General features: G+C 42.8%; 1 protein-coding gene across 1 annotated transcript in view; it reads right to left on the bottom strand.

Moving 5' to 3' along the window:
• The window catches only part of LOC128653415 (complement decay-accelerating factor), a 229,878-nt gene that overhangs the window by 100,995 nt on the left and 107,189 nt on the right, over window positions 1-21,694 (bottom strand). Inside the window, exon 3 of the mRNA XM_053706683.1 lies at window positions 11,660-11,845. Coding sequence (XP_053562658.1) covers window positions 11,660-11,845 — 186 coding nt within the window. The remainder of the gene's footprint in view (window positions 1-11,659; window positions 11,846-21,694) is intronic.

The raw sequence follows: 21,694 nt of genomic DNA, 5'->3' as shown, positions 1-21,694 counted from the left end.
TTGACCAGTCTGGCCTGCTGAATGGCATTCCCCTGGACAGATGTGGCCGATAAAGCCACCATAGAAGAGAATTTCTGGTCTCTTGAATGGAATGAAGGACACGGCATGCATTTTGAAGTTTTGTTAACCTGTCCTCTGTCAGGTAAATCTTCATTTCTACAGAATCTATCAGAGTCCCCAGGAAGGGAACTCTTGTGAGTGGAAAGAGAGAACTTTTCTCTTCGTTCACTTTCCATCCATGCGACCTTAGAAATGCCAGTACTATCTCTGTATGAGATTTGGCAGTTTGAAAGCTTGAAGCTTGTATCAGTATGTCGTCTAAGTACGGAGCTACTGAAATTCCTCGCGGTCTTAGTACCGCCAGAAGAGTGCCCATAACCTTTGTGAAGATTCTTGGAGCCGTAGCCAGTCCGAATGGAAGAGCTACAAACTGGTAATGCCTGTCTAAAAAGGCAAACCTTAGATACCGGTAATGACTTCTGTGAATCGGTATGTGAAGGTAAGCATCCTTTAAATCCACTGTGGTCAAGTACTGACCCTCTTGGATCATGGGCAAAATTGTTCGAATAGTTTCCATCTTGAACGATGGAACTCTTAGGAATTTGTTTAGGATCTTTAAATCCAAGATTGGCCTGAAGGTTCCCTCTTTTTGGGAACTACAAACAGATTTGAGTAAAACCCTTGTCCTTGTTCCAACCGCGGAACTGGATGGATCACTCCCATTAATAAAAGATCTTGTACGCAGCGTAGAAACGCTTCCTTCTTTGTTAGGTTTGTTGACAACCTTGACAGATGAAATCTCCCTCTTGGGGGAGAGGATTTGAAGTCCAGAAGGTATCCCTGAGATATGATCTCTAACGCCCAGGGATCCTGAACATCTCTTGCCCAAGCCTGGGCGAAGAGGGAAAGTCTGCCCCCCACTAGATCCGGTCCCGGATCGGGGGCCCTCAATTCATGCTGTCTTAGGGGCAGCAGCAGGTTTTCTGGCCTGTTTGCCCCTGTTCCAGGACTGGTTAGGTTTCCAGCCTTGTCTGTAGCGAGCAACAGCTCCTTCCTGTTTTGGTGCAGAGGAAGTTGATGCTGCTCCTGCTTTGAAATTACGAAAGGAACGAAAATTGGACTGTCTAGCCTTGGCTTTGGCCTTGTCCTGAGGCAGGGCATGACCTTTACCTCCTGTAATGTCATCAATAATCTCTTTCAAGCCGGGCCCGAATAAGGTCTGCCCTTTGAAAGGAATATTAAGCAATTTAGATTTAGACGTAACATCAGCTGACCAGGATTTTAGCCACAGAGCTCTGCGTGCCTGAATGGCGAATCCTGAATTTTTAGCCGCAAGTTTAGTTAAATGTACTACAGCATCTGAAATAAATGAATTAGCTAACTTAAGGAATTTAAGTTTGTGTGTGATGTCATCTAGTGTGGATGATTGAAGTGTCTCTTCCAGAGACTCAAACCAAAATGCTGCTGCAGCCGTGACAGGCGCAATACATGCAAGAGGTTGCAATATAAACCCTTGTTGAACAAACATTTTCTTAAGGTAACCCTCTAATTTTTTATCCATTGGATCTGAAAAAGCACAGCTATCCTCCACTGGGATAGTGGTACGCTTAGCTAAAGTAGAAACTGCTCCCTCCACCTTAGGGACCATTTGCCATAAGTCCCGTGTGGCGGCGTCTATTGGAAACATTTTTCTGAATATAGGAGGGGGTGAGAAAGGCACACCGGGTCTATCCCACTCCTTAGTAACAATGTCAGTAAGTCTCTTAGGTATAGGAAAAACGTCAGTACTCGTCGGTACCGCAAAATATTTATCCAACCTACACATTTTTTCTGGGATTGCAACTGTGTTACAATCATTCAGAGCCGCTAATACCTCCCCTAGTAACACACGGAGGTTCTCAAGCTTAAATTTAAAATTTGAAATGTCTGTGTCCAGTTTATTTGGATCAGAACCGTCACCCACAGAATGAAGCTCTCCGTCTTCACGTTCTGCAAACTGTGACGCAGTATCAGACATGGCCCTTGCATTATCAGCGCACTCTGTTCTCATCCCAGAGTGATCACGTTTACCTCTTAGTTCTGGTAGTTTAGCCAAAACTTCAGTCATAACAGTAGCCATATCTTGTAATGTGATTTGTAATGGCCGCCCAGATGCACTCGGCGCTACAATATCACGCACCTCCTGAGCGGGAGATGCAGGTACTGACACGTGAGGCGAGTTAGTCGGCATAACTCTCCCCTCGTTGTTTGGTGAAATATGTTCAATTTGTACAGATTGACTATTTTTTAAAGTAGCATCAATACATTTAGTACATAAATTTCTATTGGGCTCCACTTTGGCATTAACACATATAGCACAGAGATATTCCTCTGAATCAGACATGTTTAACACACTAGCAAATAAACAGCAACTTGGAAATACTTTTCAAAGTAATTTACAAATAATATGAAAACGAACTGTGCCTTTAAGAAGCACAGAAAATATTATAACAGATAAAATAATTAAGTTATAGCATCAATCTTTGTCAGAATATACAGTTTTAGCAAAGGATTGTTCCCCTCAGCAAATGATAACTAACCCAGGCAGCAGAAAAAAATACACAAATAAACGTTTTTTATATCACAGTCAATACAATCAGCACAGCTCTGCTGTGAATGATTACTTCCCTCAAAAAAGACTCTTGAGATCCCTGAACTCTGTAGAGATGAACCGGATCATGCAGGAAGAAAATGAACCTCTGACTGAGTTTTTCTGATGCATAGTGAAAGCACCAAAATGGCCCCTCCCCCACACACATAACAGTGAGAGGGATCAGTGAACTGCTCTAATTTAAATCAAAACTATTGCCAAGTGGAAAAAAAGTGCCCAAAACATTTTTTCACCCAGTACCTCAGAGAAAAAAACGTTTTTACATGCCAGCAAAAAAACGTTTTACCTCAATAATTAATTGTCATTTAAAACCTATTGCAGGTCCCTGCAAAATAGGTTAAGTCTATGTATACAGTTTAAAAGCCAGAGAAGTACCATTTCCCAGAAAACTGAAGTGTAAAATATACATACATGACAGCCTGATATCAGCTACATCTACTGCATTCAAGGCTGAGTTTACATTATAACGGTATGGCAGGATTTTCTCATCAATTCCATGTCAGAAAATAATAAACTGCTACATACCTCTTTGCAGATTAATCTGCCTGCTGTCCCCTGATCTGAAGTTTACCTCTCCTCAGATGGCCGAGAAACAGCAATATGATCTTAACTACTCCGGCTAAAATCATAGAAAAACTCAGGTAGATTCTTCTTCAAATTCTACCAGAGAAGGAATAACACACTCCGGTGCTATTATAAAATAACAAACTTTTGATTGAAGATATAAAAACTAAATATATCACCATAGTCCTCTCACACATCCTATCTAGTCGTTGGGTGCAAGAGAATGACTGGGGGTGACGTAGAGGGGAGGAGCTATATAGCAACTCTGCTGGGTGAATCCTCTTGCACTTCCTGTAGGGGAGCAGTTAATATCCCACAAGTAATGATGACCCGTGGACTGATCACACTTAACAGAAGAAAAAGAATTGTTGCTCTACATAAAGATAGCCTAGGCTATACGAAGATTGCCAAGACTCTGAAACTGAGCTGCAGCACGGTGGGCAAGACCATACAGCAGTTTCACAGGACAGGTTCCACTCAGAACAGGCCTCGTCATGGTCGACCAAAGAAGTTGAGTGCACATGCTCAGCATCATATACAGAGGTTGTCTTTGGGAAATAGACGTATGAGTGCTGCCAGCATTGCTGCAGAGGTTGAAGGGGTGGGGGGTCAGCCTGTCAGTGCTCAGACCATACGCCGCGCACTGCATTAAATTGGTCTGCATGGCTGTCGTCCCAGAAGGAAGCCTCTTATAAAGATAATGCACAAGAAAGTCCGCAAACAGTTTGCTGAAGACAAGCAGACTAAGGACATGGATTACTGGAACCATGTCCTGTGGTCCGATGAGACCAAGATAAATTTATTTGTTTCAGATGGTGTCAAGCGTGTGTGGCTGCAACCAGGTGAGGAGAACAAAGAAGTGTGTCTTGCCTACAGTCAAGCATGGTGGTGGGAGTGTCATGGTCTGGGTCTGCATGAGTGCTGCCGGCACTGGGGAGCTATAGTTCATTGAGGGAACCATGAATGTCAACATGTACTGTGACATACTGAAGCAGAGCATGATCCCCTCCCTTCGGAGACTGGGTCGCAGGGCAGGATTCCAACATGATAACGACCCCAAACACACCTCCAAGACGACCACTGCCTTGCTAAAGAAGCTGAGGGTAAAGGTGATGGACTGGCCAAGCATGTCTCCAGACCTAAACCCTATTGAGCATCTGTGGCGTATCTTTTGGGGGAGCGCAAGGTCTCTAAAATCCACCAGCTCCGTGATGTCGTCATGGAGGAGTGGAAGAGGACTCCAGTGGCAACCTGTGAAGCTCTGGTGAACTCCATGCCCAAGAGGGTTAAGGCAGTGCTGGAAAATAATGGTGGCCACACAAAATATTGACACTTTGGACCCAATTAGGACATTTCCACTTACGGGTGTACTCACTTTTCTTGCCAACGGTTTAGACATTAATGGCTGTGTGTTGAGTTATTTTGAGGGGACAGCAAATTTACACTGTTTTACAGGCTGTACACTCACTACTTTACATTGTAGCAAAGTGTAATTTCTTCAGTGTTGTCACATGAAAAATATAATATAATATTTACAAAAATGTGAGGGGTGTAATCACTTTTGAGGGATACTGTATATAAAAATAACAGAATTTATGTTTACCTGATAAATTACTTTCTCCAACGGTGTGTCCGGTCCACGGCGTCATCCTTACTTGTGGGATATTCTCTTCCCCAACAGGAAATGGCAAAGAGCCCAGCAAAGCTGGTCACATGATCCCTCCTAGGCTCCGCCTACCCCAGTCATTCGACCGACGTTAAGGAGGAATATTTGCATAGGAGAAACCATATGATACCGTGGTGACTGTAGTTAAAGAAAATAAATTATCAGACCTGATTAAAAAACCAGGGCGGGCCGTGGACCGGACACACCGTTGGAGAAAGTAATTTATCAGGTAAACATAAATTCTGTTTTCTCCAACATCGGTGTGTCCGGTCCACGGCGTCATCCTTACTTGTGGGAACCAATACCAAAGCTTTAGGACACGGATGAAGGGAGGGAGCAAATCAGGTCACCTAAATGGAAGGCACCACGGCTTGCAAAACCTTTCTCCCAAAAAATAGCCTCAGAAGAAGCAAAAGTATCAAACTTGTAAAATTTGGTAAAAGTGTGCAGTGAAGACCAAGTCGCTGCCCTACATATCTGATCAACAGAAGCCTCGTTCTTGAAGGCCCATGTGGAAGCCACAGCCCTAGTGGAATGAGCTGTGATTCTTTCAGGAGGCTGCCGTCCGGCAGTCTCGTAAGCCAATCTGATGATGCTTTTAATCCAAAAAGAGAGAGAGGTAGAAGTTGCTTTTTGACCTCTCCTTTTACCAGAATAAACAACAAACAAGGAAGATGTTTGTCTAAAATCCTTTGTAGCATCTAAATAGAATTTTAGAGCGCGAACAACATCCAAATTGTGCAACAAACGTTCCTTCTTCGAAACTGGTTTCGGACACAAAGAAGGCACGACTATCTCCTGGTTAATGTTTTTGTTAGAAACAACTTTTGGAAGAAAACCAGGTTTAGTACGTAAAACCACCTTATCTGCATGGAACACCAGATAAGGAGGAGAACACTGCAGAGCAGATAATTCTGAAACTCTTCTAGCAGAAGAAATTGCAACCAAAAACAAAACTTTCCAAGATAATAACTTAATATCAACGGAATGTAAGGGTTCAAACGGAACCCCCTGAAGAACTGAAAGAACTAAGTTGAGACTCCAAGGAGGAGTCAAAGGTTTGTAAACAGGCTTGATTCTAACCAGAGCCTGAACAAAGGCTTGAACATCTGGCACAGCTGCCAGCTTTTTGTGAAGTAACACCGACAAGGCAGAAATCTGTCCCTTCAAGGAACTTGCAGATAATCCTTTCTCCAATCCTTCTTGAAGAAAGGATAGAATCCTAGGAATCTTTACCTTGTCCCAAGGGAATCCTTTAGATTCACACCAACAGATATATTTTTTCCATATTTTGTGGTAAATTTTTCTAGTTACAGGCTTTCTGGCCTGAACAAGAGTATCAATAACAGAATCTGAGAACCCTCGCTTTGATAAGATCAAGCGTTCAATCTCCAAGCAGTCAGCTGGAGTGGGACCAGATTCGGATGTTCGAACGGACCTTGAACAAGAAGGTCTCGTCTCAAAGGTAGCTTCCATGGTGGAGCCGATGACATATTCACCAGATCTGCATACCAAGTCCTGCGTGGCCACGCAGGAGCTATCAAGATCACCGACGCCCTCTCCTGATTGATCCTGGCTACCAGCCTGGGGATGAGAGGAAACGGCGGGAATACATAAGCTAGTTTGAAGGTCCAAGGTGCTACTAGTGCATCTACTAGAGTCGCCTTGGGATCCCTGGATCTGGACCCGTAGCAAGGAACCTTGAAGTTCTGACGAGAAGCCATCAGATCCATGTCTGGAATGCCCCACAGTTGAGTGATTTGGGCAAAGATTTCCGGATGGAGTTCCCACTCCCCCGGATGCAATGTCTGACGACTCAAAAAATCCGCTTCCCAATTTTCCACTCCTGGGATGTGGATTGCAGACAGGTGGCAGGAGCGAGTCTCCGCCCATTGAATGATTTTGGTCACTTCTTCCATCGCCCGGGAACTCCTTGTTCCCCCCTGATGGTTGATGTACGCAACAGTCGTCATGTTGTCTGATTGAAAACGTATGAACTTGGCCCTCGCTAGCTGAGGCCAAGCCTTGAGAGCATTGAATATCGCTCTCAGTTCCAGAATAATTATCGGTAGAAGAGATTCTTCCCGAGACCAAAGACCCTGAGCTTTCAGGGATCCCCAGACCGCGCCCCAGCCCATCAGACTGGCGTCGGTCGTGACAATGACCCACTCTGGTCTGCGGGAGGTCACCCCTGTGACAGGTTGTCCAGGGACAGCCACCAACGGAGTGAGTCTCTGGTCCTCTGATTTACTTTCTTCGGAGACAAGTCTGTATAGTCCCCATTCCACTGACTGAGCATACACAGTTGTAATGGTCTTAGATGAATGCGCGCAAAAGGAACTATGTCCATTGCCGCTACCATCAAACCTATCACTTCCATGCACTGCGCTATGGAAGGAAGAGGAACGGAATGAAGTATCCGACAAGAGTTTAGAAGTTTTGTTTTTCTGGTCTCTGTCAGAAAAATCCTCATTTCTAAGGAGTCTATTATTGTTCCCAAGAAGGGAACTCTTGTCGACGGAGATAGAGAACTCTTTTCCACGTTCACTTTCCATCCGTGAGATCTGAGAAAGGCCAGGACTATGTCCGTGTGAGCCTTTGCTTGAGGAAGGGACGACGCTTGAATCAGAATGTCGTCCAAGTAAGGTACTACAGCAATGCCCCTTGTCTTAGCACCGCCAGAAGGGACCCTAGTACCTTTGTGAAAATCCTTGGAGCAGTGGCTAATCCGAAAGGAAGCGCCACGAACTGGTAATGCTTGTCCAGGAATGCGAACCTTAGGAACCGATGATGTTCCTTGTGGACAGGAATATGTAGATACGCATCCTTTAAATCCACCGTGGTCAAGAATTGACCTTCCTGGATGGAAGGATAGTTCGAATGGTTTCCATTTTGGACGATGGAACCTTGAGAAACTTGTTTAGGATCTTGAGATCTAAGATTGGTCTGAACATTCCCTCTTTTTTGGGAACTACGAACAGATTGGAGTAGAACCCCATCCCTCGTTCTTTAAATGGAACAGGATGAATCACTTCCAGAAGATAACCTTGGGAGACTATTTCTAGCGCCCAAGGATCCAGAACATCTCTTGCCCAAGCCTGAGTGAAGAGAGAGAGTCTGCCCCCCACCAAATCCGGTCCCGGATCGGGGGCCCGCATCTCATGCTGTCTTGGGAGCAGTGGCAGGTTTCTTGGCCTGCTTTCCTTTGTTCCAGCCTTGCATTGGTCTCCAGGCTGGATTGGCTTGAGAAGTATTACCCTCCTGCTTAGAGGACGTAGCACTTGGGGCTGGTCCGTTTCTGCGAAAGGGACGAAAATTAGGTTTATTTTTGGCCTTGAAAGACCTATTCTGAGGAAGGGCGTGGCCCTTGCCCCCAGTGATATCAGAGATAATCTCTTTCAAGTCAGGGCCAAACAGTGTTTTCCCCTTGAAAGGAATGTCAAACAATTTGTTCTTGGAAGACGCATCCGCTGACCAAGATTTTAACCAAAGCGCTCTGCGCGCCACAATAGCAAACCCAGAATTTTTCGCCGCTAACCTAGCCAATTGCAAGGTGGCGTCTAGGGTGAAAGAATTAGCCAATTTAAGAGCACGAATTCTGTCCATAATCTCCTCATAAGAAGAAGAATTACTAATAATCGCCTTTTCTAGCTCATCGAACCAGAAACACGCGGCTGTAGTGACAGGGACAATGCATGCAATTGGTTGTAGAAGGTAATCTTGCTGAACAAACATCTTTTTTAGCAAACCTTCTAATTTTTTATCCATAGGATCTTGGAAAGCACAACTATCTTCTATGGGTATAGTGGTGCGCTTGTTTAGAGTAGAAACCGCCCCCTCGACCTTGGGGACTGTCTGCCATAAGTCCTTTCTAGGGTCGACTATAGGAAACAATTTTTTAAATATGGGGGGAGGTACGAAAGGTATACCGGGCCTGTCCCATTCTTTATTAACAATGTACGCCACCCGCTTGGGTATAGGAAAAGCTTCGGGGGGCCCCGGGGCCTCTAGGAACTTGTCCATTTTACATAGTGTTTCTGGAATGACCAGATAATCACAATCATCCAAATTGGATAACACCTCCTTAAGCAGAGCGCGGAGATGTTCCAACTTAAATTTAAAAGTAATCACATCAGGTTCAGCTTGTTGAGAAATTTTTCCTGAATCTGAAATTTCTCCCTCAGACAAAACCTCCCTGGCCCCCTCAGACTGGTGTAGGGGCCCTTCAGAAACAATATCATCAGCGTCCTCATGCTCTTCAGTATTTTCTAAAACAGAGCAGTCGCGCTTTCGCTGATAAGTGGGCATATTGGCTAAAATGTTTTTGATAGAATTATCCATTACAGCCGTTAATTGTTGCATAGTAAGGAGTATTGGCGCGCTAGATGTACTAGGGGCCTCCTGTATGGGCAAGACTGGTGTAGACGAAGGAGGGGATGATGCAGTACCATGCTTACTCCCCTCACTTGAGGAATCATCTTGGGCATCATTTTTACTAAATTTTTTATGACATAAATCACATCTATTTAAATGAGAAGGAACCTTGGCTTCCCCACAGTCAGAACACAATCTATCTGGTAGTTCAGACATGTTAAACCGGCATAAACTTGATAACAAAGCACAAAAAACGTTTTAAAATAAAACCGTTACTGTCACTTTAAATTTTAAACTGAACACACTTTATTACTGCAATTGCGAAAAAGTATGAAGGAATTGTTCAAAATTCACCAAAATTTCACCACAGTGTCTTAAAGCCTTAAAAGTATTGCACACCAAATTTGGAAGCTTTAACCCTTACAATAACGGAACCGGAGCCGTTTTTATATTTAACCCCTTTACAGTCCCTGGAATCTGCTTTGCTGAGACCCAACCAAGCCCAAAGGGGAATACGATACCAAATGATGCCTTCAGAAAGACTTTTCTATGTATCAGAGCTCCACACACATGCAGCTGCATGTCATGCTGTTCTCAAAAACAAGTGCGCCATACCGGCGCGAAAATGAGGCTCTGACTATGATTAGGGAAAGCCCCTATAGAATAAGGTGTCTAAAACAGTGCCTGCCGATATTATTTTACAAAAAATACCCAGATTAAATGATTCCTCAAGGCTAAATATGTGTAAATATGATCGATTTAGCCCAGAAAATGTCTACAGTCTTAATAAGCCCTTGTGAAGCCCTTATTTACTGTCTGAATAAAAATGGCTTACCGGATCCCATAGGGAAAATGACAGCTTCCAGCATTACATCGTCTTGTTAGAATGTGTCATACCTCAAGCAGCAAAAGACTGCTCACTGTTCCCCCAACTGAAGTTAATTCCTCTCAACAGTCCTGTGTGGAACAGCCATGGATTTTAGTAACGGTTGCTAAAATCATTTTCCTCATACAAACAGAAATCTTCATCTCTTTTCTGTTTCAGAGTAAATAGTACATACCAGCACTATTTTAAAATAACAAACTCTTGATTGAATAATAAAAACTACAGTTAAACACTAAAAAACTCTAAGCCATCTCCGTGGAGATGTTGCCTGTACAACGGCAAAGAGAATGACTGGGGTAGGCGGAGCCTAGGAGGGATCATGTGACCAGCTTTGCTGGGCTCTTTGCCATTTCCTGTTGGGGAAGAGAATATCCCACAAGTAAGGATGACGCCGTGGACCGGACACACCTATGTTGGAGAAATATATATATATATATATGTGTGTGTGTATAGGAATATCTATTTAAAGATACTTTGAACATATTCCCATATGTAAAGAACATTGGAATGTAAAAGTACTATCACAAAGCAAGTTAAATTCAATTGCAAGTGAACATGTTTACTTTTAACTTGTAATACTCGCGATACTACCGATGCACGCCATGACCTGCGATAAACTCGATATCGCTTGCACATAACTGTTATAATTATTATTTGGATTAAAGACTCAATGAGAAATGTTGCTCTATGTACTTATATGAGGGGCACAAATTTATAGGGAAGTTTCCTATCAAACACTGATCAAGGATGAACTATTTAAAAAGTCCATGAACTAAATCATTTTGTGCATTTGGGACAACATTTACTGGAAATTGATTATATAAAACCTTAATAAGTGACAAAACAAAACTTCACCAAACATTCCGCCATAATGATCTAATTTGCTCATTTTATTACAGAATTCCTTCAAACATCTTTCGCATAAACAAACAAAATTTCAAAGAAAAAATAAAATAGGAAACAAGGGTATACAAAATGTGTAAGTCTAAAAGTCCAAATGAAAAAATACTAAAAATAAATAAAACTTCATATAGGTATCTTGCGTTACACTAGAGCAGATATCCTCAAACTTGGCCCTCCAGAGGTTTTGGAACTACATTTCCCATGATGCTCAGCCAGCATATCAGCTGGCTGAGCATCATGGGAAATGTAGTTCCAAAACCTCTGGAGGGTCAAGTTTGAAGATGTCTACACTAGAGTATCATTGTTTTACCCAATTGTGCCCATGGACAGCACTGCGGAATATGTTGGCAAATAAAGTATAATAATAATAATAATAATTAAAGAAGCACTTCAAAAGGGAGAAGGTCACAATGTCAGGAATCACAATGAAAAGATAAAAAACAAAGAAGGTAACAGGTAGTGTAAAACTGCACAACAGTGCTTCTTATCTTTCTCATGAATAAATAAATAAATAAATACATGGTGAAAGTGAAGGGTTGCTGTGACTTGGGACAAATATTCTCTTTAAAGAAAATAAATCAATAAAAAAAAAGTTGAATATCGAAAAGTAACTTACGTTGACAAAACTCTAATACATCTGACCACTGGTCTATATCCAGGCATGTTATAGTTCTGCTCATTCCAGGGATGTCATAATATCCCAAATTATTGTTACAAGAATAATCCACTGTTGTTCCTGTTTTAAAGGATGTCCCCTCGATCGGAAGTGTTTTTGGTTTGACTGGAGGAGGCCCGCAATCACCTAAACATAGGGAAAATGTATATTACAATATTAGACAAGGGCAACAAAGGTAGCAATTTAAAGGAACATAAAACCCAATGTTTTTCTTTCATGATTCAGATAGAACTTACAATGTTAAACAACTTTCCAATATACTTCTATTATCAAATGTTTTTCATTTTCTTGTTATCCTTTGTTGAAAAGTGAGGATGTAAGTTCAAGAGTGTGCACGTGTCTTCAGCACTATAAAGCAGCAGTTTTGCAACAATGTTATACATTAGCAAGAGCACTAGATGGCAGCACTGTTTCCTGTCATGTAGTGCTTCATGCATGTGCATGCTACCTACCTAGGTATCTCTTCAACAAAAAATAATAAAGTAAATTTGATAATAGAAGTAAATTAGAAACTTTTTTTTAAATTGTGTTCTCTATCTGAATAATGAAAGACATTTGTGGAGTTTCATGTCCCTTTAATAGGAATTCTAGATCACTAACATTTTACTATTTTTTGTAAATTTAGTGAACTGGGGTTTCGTATCTGTTTTATTTTTGCATTCAAAAAGATTACATACTACACCTTCTTGTTTCTAATACTTAAACTGCGTAAAAGACACAGGAATAAGAAGATTTATATAGAACACAGAGATTACATAAAGAACAAAGAAAAATGTGTCTCCAATACAAAACACAGAAGAAGAAATATACAGAACCAGGGGATTGAAAATTGTGTCTAAAATCTAGTGGCCAAAATTGTCAGATGCTTTTGTGAGTGTAGAAAATAGTCAGAAAGATCTGAGATTTCCACTTGTCCTAGATTAGAAACAAATTGCTGGGTACAAGTAAGAAAGTAGTAATTTTCTATTTTTAAAGTTAAAGTGAATGTAAACTTTCATCAATAAGTGTCCGGTTTTTAAATATACTATTAAAAACAGGGGCATTTTCATTGATGAAAGTTTGCATTGCACCGTATTTTTACAAATACTTACCTTTTACTTCTTCAAAGCCGGATCGGCATCCCCCACCTGCAGGTCCTCTGTAAATACGTCACCAATGACAAAACCGGCTTCCTCCAATCACGACAGGGCCTCACGAGATGGATGCTCTGGGGGGGAAGCCGCAATTGGAGAAAGCCGGTTTCGTCATTGGTGACGTATTTCCAGAGGACCTGCAGGTGGGGGATGCCGATCCAGCTTTGAAGAAGTAAAAGGTAAGTATTTGTAAAAATACGATGCAAAGTAAACTTTCATCAATGAAAGTGCCCCTGTTTTTTATAGTATTTTTAAAAACTGGGCAAGTTTACATTCACTTTAAGGGGACTAGTAACTTGTTCATGGCTAGTAAACTAAAATGAATTAAAACTTGTTTGATCAAATATATAGTATTTCTCAAACAAAAATACATAATTTCCATTAATAAAAGAAAAAATAGGTTTGTTAGTGTGTTAATACAAAATCAAAAATTCTTAATATTTTTTTATATTATCACCAAGTGCCTTAAAGGGCCACTAAACCCAAAATCTTTCTTTCATGATTCAGATAGAACATACAAATTTAAACAACATTACAATGTACTTCTATTATTTATTTTGCTTCATTTTTTAGATATCCTTATTTGAAGAAAAAGCAATGCACATGGGTGAGCCAAACACATGAGGCTTCTATGTGCAGCAACCAATCAGCAGCTACTGAGCATATCTAGATATGCTTTTCAGCAAAGAATATCAAGAGAATAAAACAAATTAGATAATAGAAGTAAATTAGAAAGATGTTTAAAAAACAGAATTTATGTTTACCTGATAAATTTCTTTCTCCAACGGTGTGTCCGGTCCACGGCGTCATCCTTACTTGTGGGATATTCTCTTCCCCAACAGGAAATGGCAAAGAGCCCAGCAAAGCTGGTCACATGATCCCTCCTAGGCTCCGCCTACCCCAGTCATTCGACCGACGTTAAGGAGGAATAATAGCATAGGAGAAACCATATGGTACCGTGGTGACTGTAGTTAAAGAAAATAAATTATCAGACCTGATTAAAAAACCAGGGCGGGCCGTGGACCGGACACACCGTTGGAGAAAGAAATTTATCAGGTAAACATAAATTCTGTTTTCTCCAACATAGGTGTGTCCGGTCCACGGCGTCATCCTTACTTGTGGGAACCAATACCAAAGCTTTAGGACACGGATGAAGGGAGGGAGCAAATCAGGTCACCTAAATGGAAGGCACCACGGCTTGCAAAACCTTTCTCCCAAAAATAGCCTCAGAAGAAGCAAAAGTATCAAACTTGTAAAATTTGGTAAAAGTGTGCAGTGAAGACCAAGTCGCTGCCCTACATATCTGATCAACAGAAGCCTCGTTCTTGAAGGCCCATGTGGAAGCCACAGCCCTAGTGGAATGAGCTGTGATTCTTTCGGGAGGCTGCCGTCCGGCAGTCTCGTAAGCCAATCTGATGATGCTTTTAATCCAAAAAGAGAGAGAGGTAGAAGTTGCTTTTTGACCTCTCCTTTTACCTGAATAAACAACAAACAAGGAAGATGTTTGTCTAAAATCCTTTGTAGCATCTAAATAGAATTTTAGAGCGCGAACAACATCCAAATTGTGCAACAAGCGTTCCTTCTTTGAAACTGGTTTCGGACACAGAGAAGGTACGATAATCTCCTGGTTAATGTTTTTGTTAGAAACAACTTTTGGAAGAAAACCAGGTTTAGTACGTAAAACCACCTTATCTGCATGGAACACCAGATAAGGAGGAGAACACTGCAGAGCAGATAATTCTGAAACTCTTCTAGCAGAAGAAATTGCAACTAAAAACAAAACTTTCCAAGATAATAACTTAATATCAACGGAATGTAAGGGTTCAAACGGAACCCCCTGAAGAACTGAAAGAACTAAATTGAGACTCCAAGGAGGAGTCAAAGGTTTGTAAACAGGCTTGATTCTAACCAGAGCCTGAACAAAGGCTTGAACATCTGGCACAGCTGCCAGTTTTTTGTGAAGTAACACCGACAAGGCAGAAATCTGTCCCTTCAGGGAACTTGCTGATAATCCTTTTTCCAATCCTTCTTGAAGGAAGGATAGAATCCTAGGAATCTTAACCTTGTCCCAAGGGAATCCTTTAGATTCACACCAACAGATATATTTTTTCCAAATTTTGTGGTAAATCTTTCTAGTTACAGGCTTTCTGGCCTGAACAAGAGTATCGATAACAGAATCTGAGAAACCTCGCTTCGATAAAATCAAGCGTTCAATCTCCAAGCAGTCAGCTGGAGTGAAACCAGATTCGGATGTTCGAACGGACCCTGAACAAGAAGGTTTCGTCTCAAAGGTAGCTTCCAAGGTGGAGCCGATGACATATTCACCAGATCTGCATACCAAGTCCTGCGTGGCCACGCAGGAGCTATCAAGATCACCGACGCCCTCTCCTGATTGATCCTGGCTACCAGCCTGGGGATGAGAGGAAACGGCGGGAACACATAAGCTAGTTTGAAGGTCCAAGGTGCTACTAGTGCATCCACTAGAGCCGCCTTGGGATCCCTGGATCTGGACCCGTAGCAAGGAACTTTGAAGTTCTGACGAGAGGCCATCAGATCCATGTCTGGAATGCCCCATAGTTGAGTGACTTGGGCAAAGATTTCCGGATGGAGTTCCCACTCCCCCGGATGCAATGTCTGACGACTCAGAAAATCCGCTTCCCAATTTTCCACTCCCGGGATGTGGATAGCAGACAGGTGGCAGGAGTGAGACTCCGCCCATAGAATAATCTTGGTCACTTCTTCCATCGCTAGGGAACTCCTTGTTCCCCCCTGATGGTTGATGTACGCAACAGTCGTCATGTTGTCTGATTGAAACCGTATGAACTTGGTCCTCGCTAGCTGAGGCCAAGCCTTGAGAGCATTGAATATCGCTCTCAGTTCCAGAATATTTATCGGTAGAAGAGATTCTTCCCGAGACCAAAGACCCTGAGCTTTCAGGGATCCCCAGACCGCGCCCCAGCCCATCAGACTGGCGTCGGTCGTGACAATGACCCACTCTGGTCTGCGGAATGTCATCCCTCGTGACAGGTTGTCCAGGGACAGCCACCAACGGAGTGAGTCTCTGGTCCTCTGATTTACTTGTATCTTTGGAGACAAGTCCGTATAGTCCCCATTCCACTGACTGAGCATGCACAGTTGTAATGGTCTTAGATGAATGCGCGCAAAAGGAACTATGTCCATTGCCGCTACCATCAACCCGATCACTTCCATGCACTGAGCTACGGAAGGAAGAGGAACGGAATGAAGTATCCGACAAGAGTCCAGAAGTTTTGTCTTTCTGGCCTCTGTTAGAAAAATCCTCATTTCTGAGGAGTCTATAATTGTTCCCAAGAAGGGAACCCTTGTTGACGGGGATAGAGAACTCTTTTCCACGTTCACTTTCCAGCCGTGAGATCTGAGAAAGGCCAGGACGATGTCCGTGTGAGCCTTTGCTCGAGGGAGGGACGACGCTTGAATCAGAATGTCGTCCAGGTAAGGTACTACTGCAATGCCCCTTGGTCTTAGTACCGCTAGAAGGGACCCTAGTACCTTTGTGAAAATCCTTGGAGCAGTGGCTAATCCGAAAGGAAGCGCCACAAACTGGTAATGTTTGTCCAGGAATGCAAACCTTAGGAACCGATGATGTTCCTTGTGGATAGGAATATGTAGATACGCATCCTTTAAATCCACCGTGGTCATGAATTGACCTTCCTGGATGGAAGGAAGGATAGTTCGAATGGTTTCCATCTTGAACGATGGGACCTTGAGAAATTTGTTTAAGATCTTGAGATCTAAGATTGGTCTGAACGTTCCCTCTTTTTTGGGAACTATGAACAGATTGGAGTAGAACCCCATCCCTTGTTCTCTTAATGTAACAGGATGAATCACTCCCATTTTTAACAGGTCTTCTACACAATGAAAGAACGCCTGTCTTTTTATGTGGTCTGAAGACAACTGAGACCTGTGGAACCTCCCCCTTGGGGGGAGTCCCTTGAATTCCAGAAGATAACCCTGGGAGACTATTTCTAGCGCCCAAGGATCCAGAACATCTCTTGCCCAAGCCTGAGCGAAGAGAGAGAGTCTGCCCCCCACCAGATCCGGTCCCGGATCGGGGGCCAATATTTCATGCTGTCTTGGTAGCAGTGACAGGTTTCTTGGCCTGCTTTCCCTTGTTCCAGCCTTGCATTGGTCTCCAAGCTGGCTTGGCTTGAGAAGTATTACCCTCTTGCTTAGAGGACGTAGCACTTTGGGCTGGTCCGTTTTTACGAAAGGGACGAAAATTAGGTCTATTTTTTGCCTTGAAAGGCCTATCCTGAGGAAGGGCGTGGCCCTTACCCCCAGTGATATCAGAGATAATCTCTTTCAAGTCAGGGCCAAACAGCGTTTTCCCCTTGAAAGGAATGTTTAGTAACTTGTTCTTGGAAGACGCATCAGCCGACCAAGATTTCAACCAAAGCGCTCTGCGCGCCACAATAGCAAACCCAGAATTCTTAGCCGCTAACCTAGCCACTTGCAAAGTGGCGTCTAGAGTGAAAGAATTAGCCAATTTGAGAGCATTGATTCTGTCCATAATCTCCTCATAAGGAGGAGAATCACTATCGAGCACCTTAATCAGTTCATCAAACCAGAAATATGCAGCTGTAGTGACAGGGACAATGCATGAAATGGGTTGTAGAAGGTAACCCTGCTGAACAAACATCTTTTTAAGCAAACCTTCTAATTTTTTATCCATAGGATCTTTGAAAGCACAACTATCCTCTATGGGTATAGTGGTGCGTTTGTTTAAAGTAGAAACCGCTCCCTCGACCTTGGGGACTGACTGCCATAAGTCCTTTCTGGGGTCGACCATAGGAAACAATTTTTTAAATATGGGGGGAGGGACGAAAGGAATACCGGGCCTTTCCCATTCTTTATTAACAATGTCCGCCACCCGCTTGGGTATAGGAAAAGCTTCTGGGAGCCCCGGCACCTCTAGGAACTTGTCCATTTTACATAGTTTCTCTGGAATGACCAACTTTTCACAATCATCCAGAGTGGATAATACCTCCTTAAGCAAAATGCGGAGATGTTCCAACTTAAATTTAAATGTAATCACATCAGATTCAGCCTGATGAGAAATGTTCCCTGAATCAGTAATTTCTCCCTCAGACAAAACCTCCCTGGCCCCCTCAGATTGGATTAGGGGCCCTTCAGAGATATTAATATCAGCGTCGTCATGCTCTTCAGTAACTAAAACAGAGCAGCCACGCTTACGCTGACAAGGGTTCATTTTGGCTAAAATGTTTTTGACAGAATTATCCATTACAGCCGTTAATTGTTGCATAGTAAGGAGTATTGGCGCGCTAGATGTACTAGGGGCCTCCTGAGTGGGCAAGACTCGTGTAGACGAAGGAGGGAATGATGCAGTACCATGCTTACTCCCCTCACTTGAGGAATCATCTTGGGCATCATTGTCATTATCACATAAATCACATTTATTTAAATGAATAGGAATTCTGGCTTCCCCACATTCAGAACACAGTCTATCTGGTAGTTCAGACATGTTAAACAGGCACAAACTTGATAAGAAAGTACAAAAAACGTTTTAAAATAAAACCGTTACTGTCACTTTAAATTTTAAACTGAACACACTTTGTTACTGCAATTGCGAAAAAACATGAAGGAATTGTTCAAAAATCACCAAATTTTCACCACAGTGTCTTAAAGGCTTAAAAATATTGCACACCAAATTTGGAAGCTTTAACCCTTAAAATAACGGAACCGGAGCCGTTTTAAGCTTTAACCCCTTTACAGTCCCTGGTATCTGCTTTGCTGAGACCCAACCAAACCCAAAGGGGAATACGATACCAAATGACGCCTTCAGAAAGTCTTTTCTAAGTATCAGAGCTCCTCTCACATGCGACTGCATGCCATGCCTCTCAAAAACAAGTGCGCCACACCGGCGCGAAAATGAGACTCTGCTTATGCTTTGGGAAAGCCCCTAAGAAATAAGGTGTCTAATACAGTGCCTGCCGATATTATTATATCAAAATACCCAGATAAAATGATTCCTCAAGGCTAAATATGTGCTAATAATGAATCGATTTAGCCCAGAAAAGTCTACAGTCTAAATAAGCCCTTGTAAAGCCCTTATTTACGATCGTAATAAATATGGCTTACCGGATCCCATAGGGAAAATGACAGCTTCCAGCATTACATCGTCTTGTTAGAATGTGTCATACCTCAAGCAGCAAGAGACTGCACACTGTTCCCCCAACTGAAGTTAATTGCTCTCAACAGTCCTGTGTGGAACAGCCATGGATTTTAGTTACGGTTGCTAAAATCATTTTCCTCATACAAACAGAAATCTTCATCTCTTTTCTGTTTCTGAGTAAATAGTACATACCAGCACTATTTCAAAATAACAAACTCTTGATTGAATAATAAAAAACTACAGTTAAACACTAAAAAACTCTAAGCCATCTCCGTGGAGATGTTGCCTGTACAACGGCAAAGAGAATGACTGGGGTAGGCGGAGCCTAGGAGGGATCATGTGACCAGCTTTGCTGGGCTCTTTGCCATTTCCTGTTGGGGAAGAGAATATCCCACAAGTAAGGATGACGCCGTGGACCGGACACACCTATGTTGGAGAAATGCATTCTCTTTCTAAATCATGAAAGAAAAAATGTGGGTATCATGGCCCTTTAATTACTGGTTTAAAGGGAAAACAGAATTTATGCTTACCTGATAAATGACTTTCTCCAACGGTGTGTCCGGTCCACGGCGTCATCCTTACTTGTGGGAAATATCTCTTCCCCAACAGGAAATGGCAAAGAGTCCCAGCAAAGCTGGCCATATAGTCCCTCCTAGGCTCCGCCCACCCCAGTCATTCGACCGACGGACAGGAGGAAATATATATAGGAGAAACCATATGGTACCGTGGTGACTGTAGTTAGAGAAAATAATTCATCAGACCTGATTAAAAAACCAGGGCGGGCCGTGGACCGGACACACCGTTGGAGAAAGTAATTTATCAGGTAAGCATAAATTCTGTTTTCTCCAACATTGGTGTGTCCGGTCCACGGCGTCATCCTTACTTGTGGGAACCAATACCAAAGCTTTAGGACACGGATGAAGGGAGGGAGCAAATCAGGTTACCTAAACGGAAGGCACCACAGCTTGCAAAACCTTTCTCCCAAAAATAGCCTCCGAAGAAGCAAAAGTATCAAATTTGTAAAATTTGGCAAAAGTGTGCAGTGAAGACCAAGTCGCTGCCCTACATATCTGGTCAACAGAAGCCTCGTTCTTGAAGGCCCATGTGGAAGCCACAGCCCTAGTGGAGTGAGCTGTGATTCTTTCAGGAGGCTGCCGTCCGGCAGTCTCATAAGCCAATCGGATGATGCTTTTAAGCCAAAAGGAAAGAGAGGTAGAAGTCGCTTTTTGACCTCTCCTTTTACCAGAATAAACAACAAACAAGGAAGATGTTTGTCTGAAATCTTTTGTAGCCTCTAAATAGAATTTTAGGGCACGGACTACGTCCAAATTGTGTAACAAACGTTCCTTCTTTGAAACTGGATTCGGACATAAAGAAGGTACAACTATCTCCTGGTTAATATTTTTGTTAGAAACAACCTTAGGAAGAAAACCAGGCTTAGTACGCAAAACCACCTTATCTGCATGGAACACCAGATAGGGCGGAGAACACTGCAGAGCAGATAACTCTGAAACTCTTCTAGCAGAAGAAATTGCAACCAAAAACAAAACTTTCCAAGATAGTAACTTAATATCTATGGAATGTAAAGGTTCAAACGGAACCCCTTGAAGAACTGAAAGAACTAGATTTAGACTCCAGGGAGGAGTCAAAGGTCTGTAAACAGGCTTGATCCTAACCAGAGCCTGAACAAATGCTTGAACATCTGGCACAGCTGCCAGTCTTTTGTGTAGTAAGACAGATAAAGCAGAGATCTGTCCCTTTAGAGAACTTGCAGATAATCCTTTCTCCAAACCTTCTTGTAGAAAGGAGAGAATCTTAAGAATTTTTATCTTATTCCATGGGAAACCTTTGGATTCACACCAACAGATATATCTTTTCCATATTTTATGGTAAATCTTTCTAGTTACCGGTTTTCTGGCCTGAACCAGAGTATCTATCACAGAATCTGAAAACCCACGCTTCGATAGAATCAAGCGTTCAATCTCCAAGCCGTCAGCTGGAGGGAGACCAGATTTGGATGTTCGAATGGACCCTGAACAAGAAGGTCCTGTCTCAAAGGTAGCTTCCATGGTGGAGCCGATGACATATTCACCAGGTCTGCATACCAAGTCCTGCGTGGCCACGCAGGAGCTATCAAGATCACTGAGGCCCTCTCCTGATTGATCCTGGCTACCAGCCTGGGAATGAGAGGAAACGGTGGAAATACATAAGCTAGGTTGAAGGTCCAAGGTGCTACTAGTGCATCTACTAGAGTCGCCTTGGGATCCCTGGATCTGGACCCGTAGCAAGGAACCTTGAAGTTCTGACGAGACGCCATCAGATCCATGTCTGGAATGCCCCATAATTGAGTTATTTGGGCAAAGATCTCCGGATGGAGTTCCCACTCCCCCGGATGGAATGTCTGACTCAGAAAATCCGCCTCCCAGTTTTCCACACCTGGGATGTGGATCGCAGACAGGTGGCAGGAGTGATCCTCCGCCCATTGAATTATTTTGGTCACTTCTTTCATCGCCAGGGAACTCCTTGTTCCCCCATGATGATTGATATACGCAACGGTCGTCATGTTGTCTGATTGGAACCTTATGAATCTGGCCTTTGCTAGTTGAGGCCAAGCCCTGAGAGCATTGAATATCGCTCTCAGTTCCAGAATGTTTATCGGGAGAAGAGACT

Source organism: Bombina bombina, chromosome 3 (assembly GCF_027579735.1).
Source record: "Bombina bombina isolate aBomBom1 chromosome 3, aBomBom1.pri, whole genome shotgun sequence".
Taxonomy (NCBI): domain Eukaryota; kingdom Metazoa; phylum Chordata; class Amphibia; order Anura; family Bombinatoridae; genus Bombina; species Bombina bombina.
The sequence above is the reverse complement of the archived record's forward strand: the minus strand, read 5'-3'. Positions and strand labels throughout refer to the sequence as shown.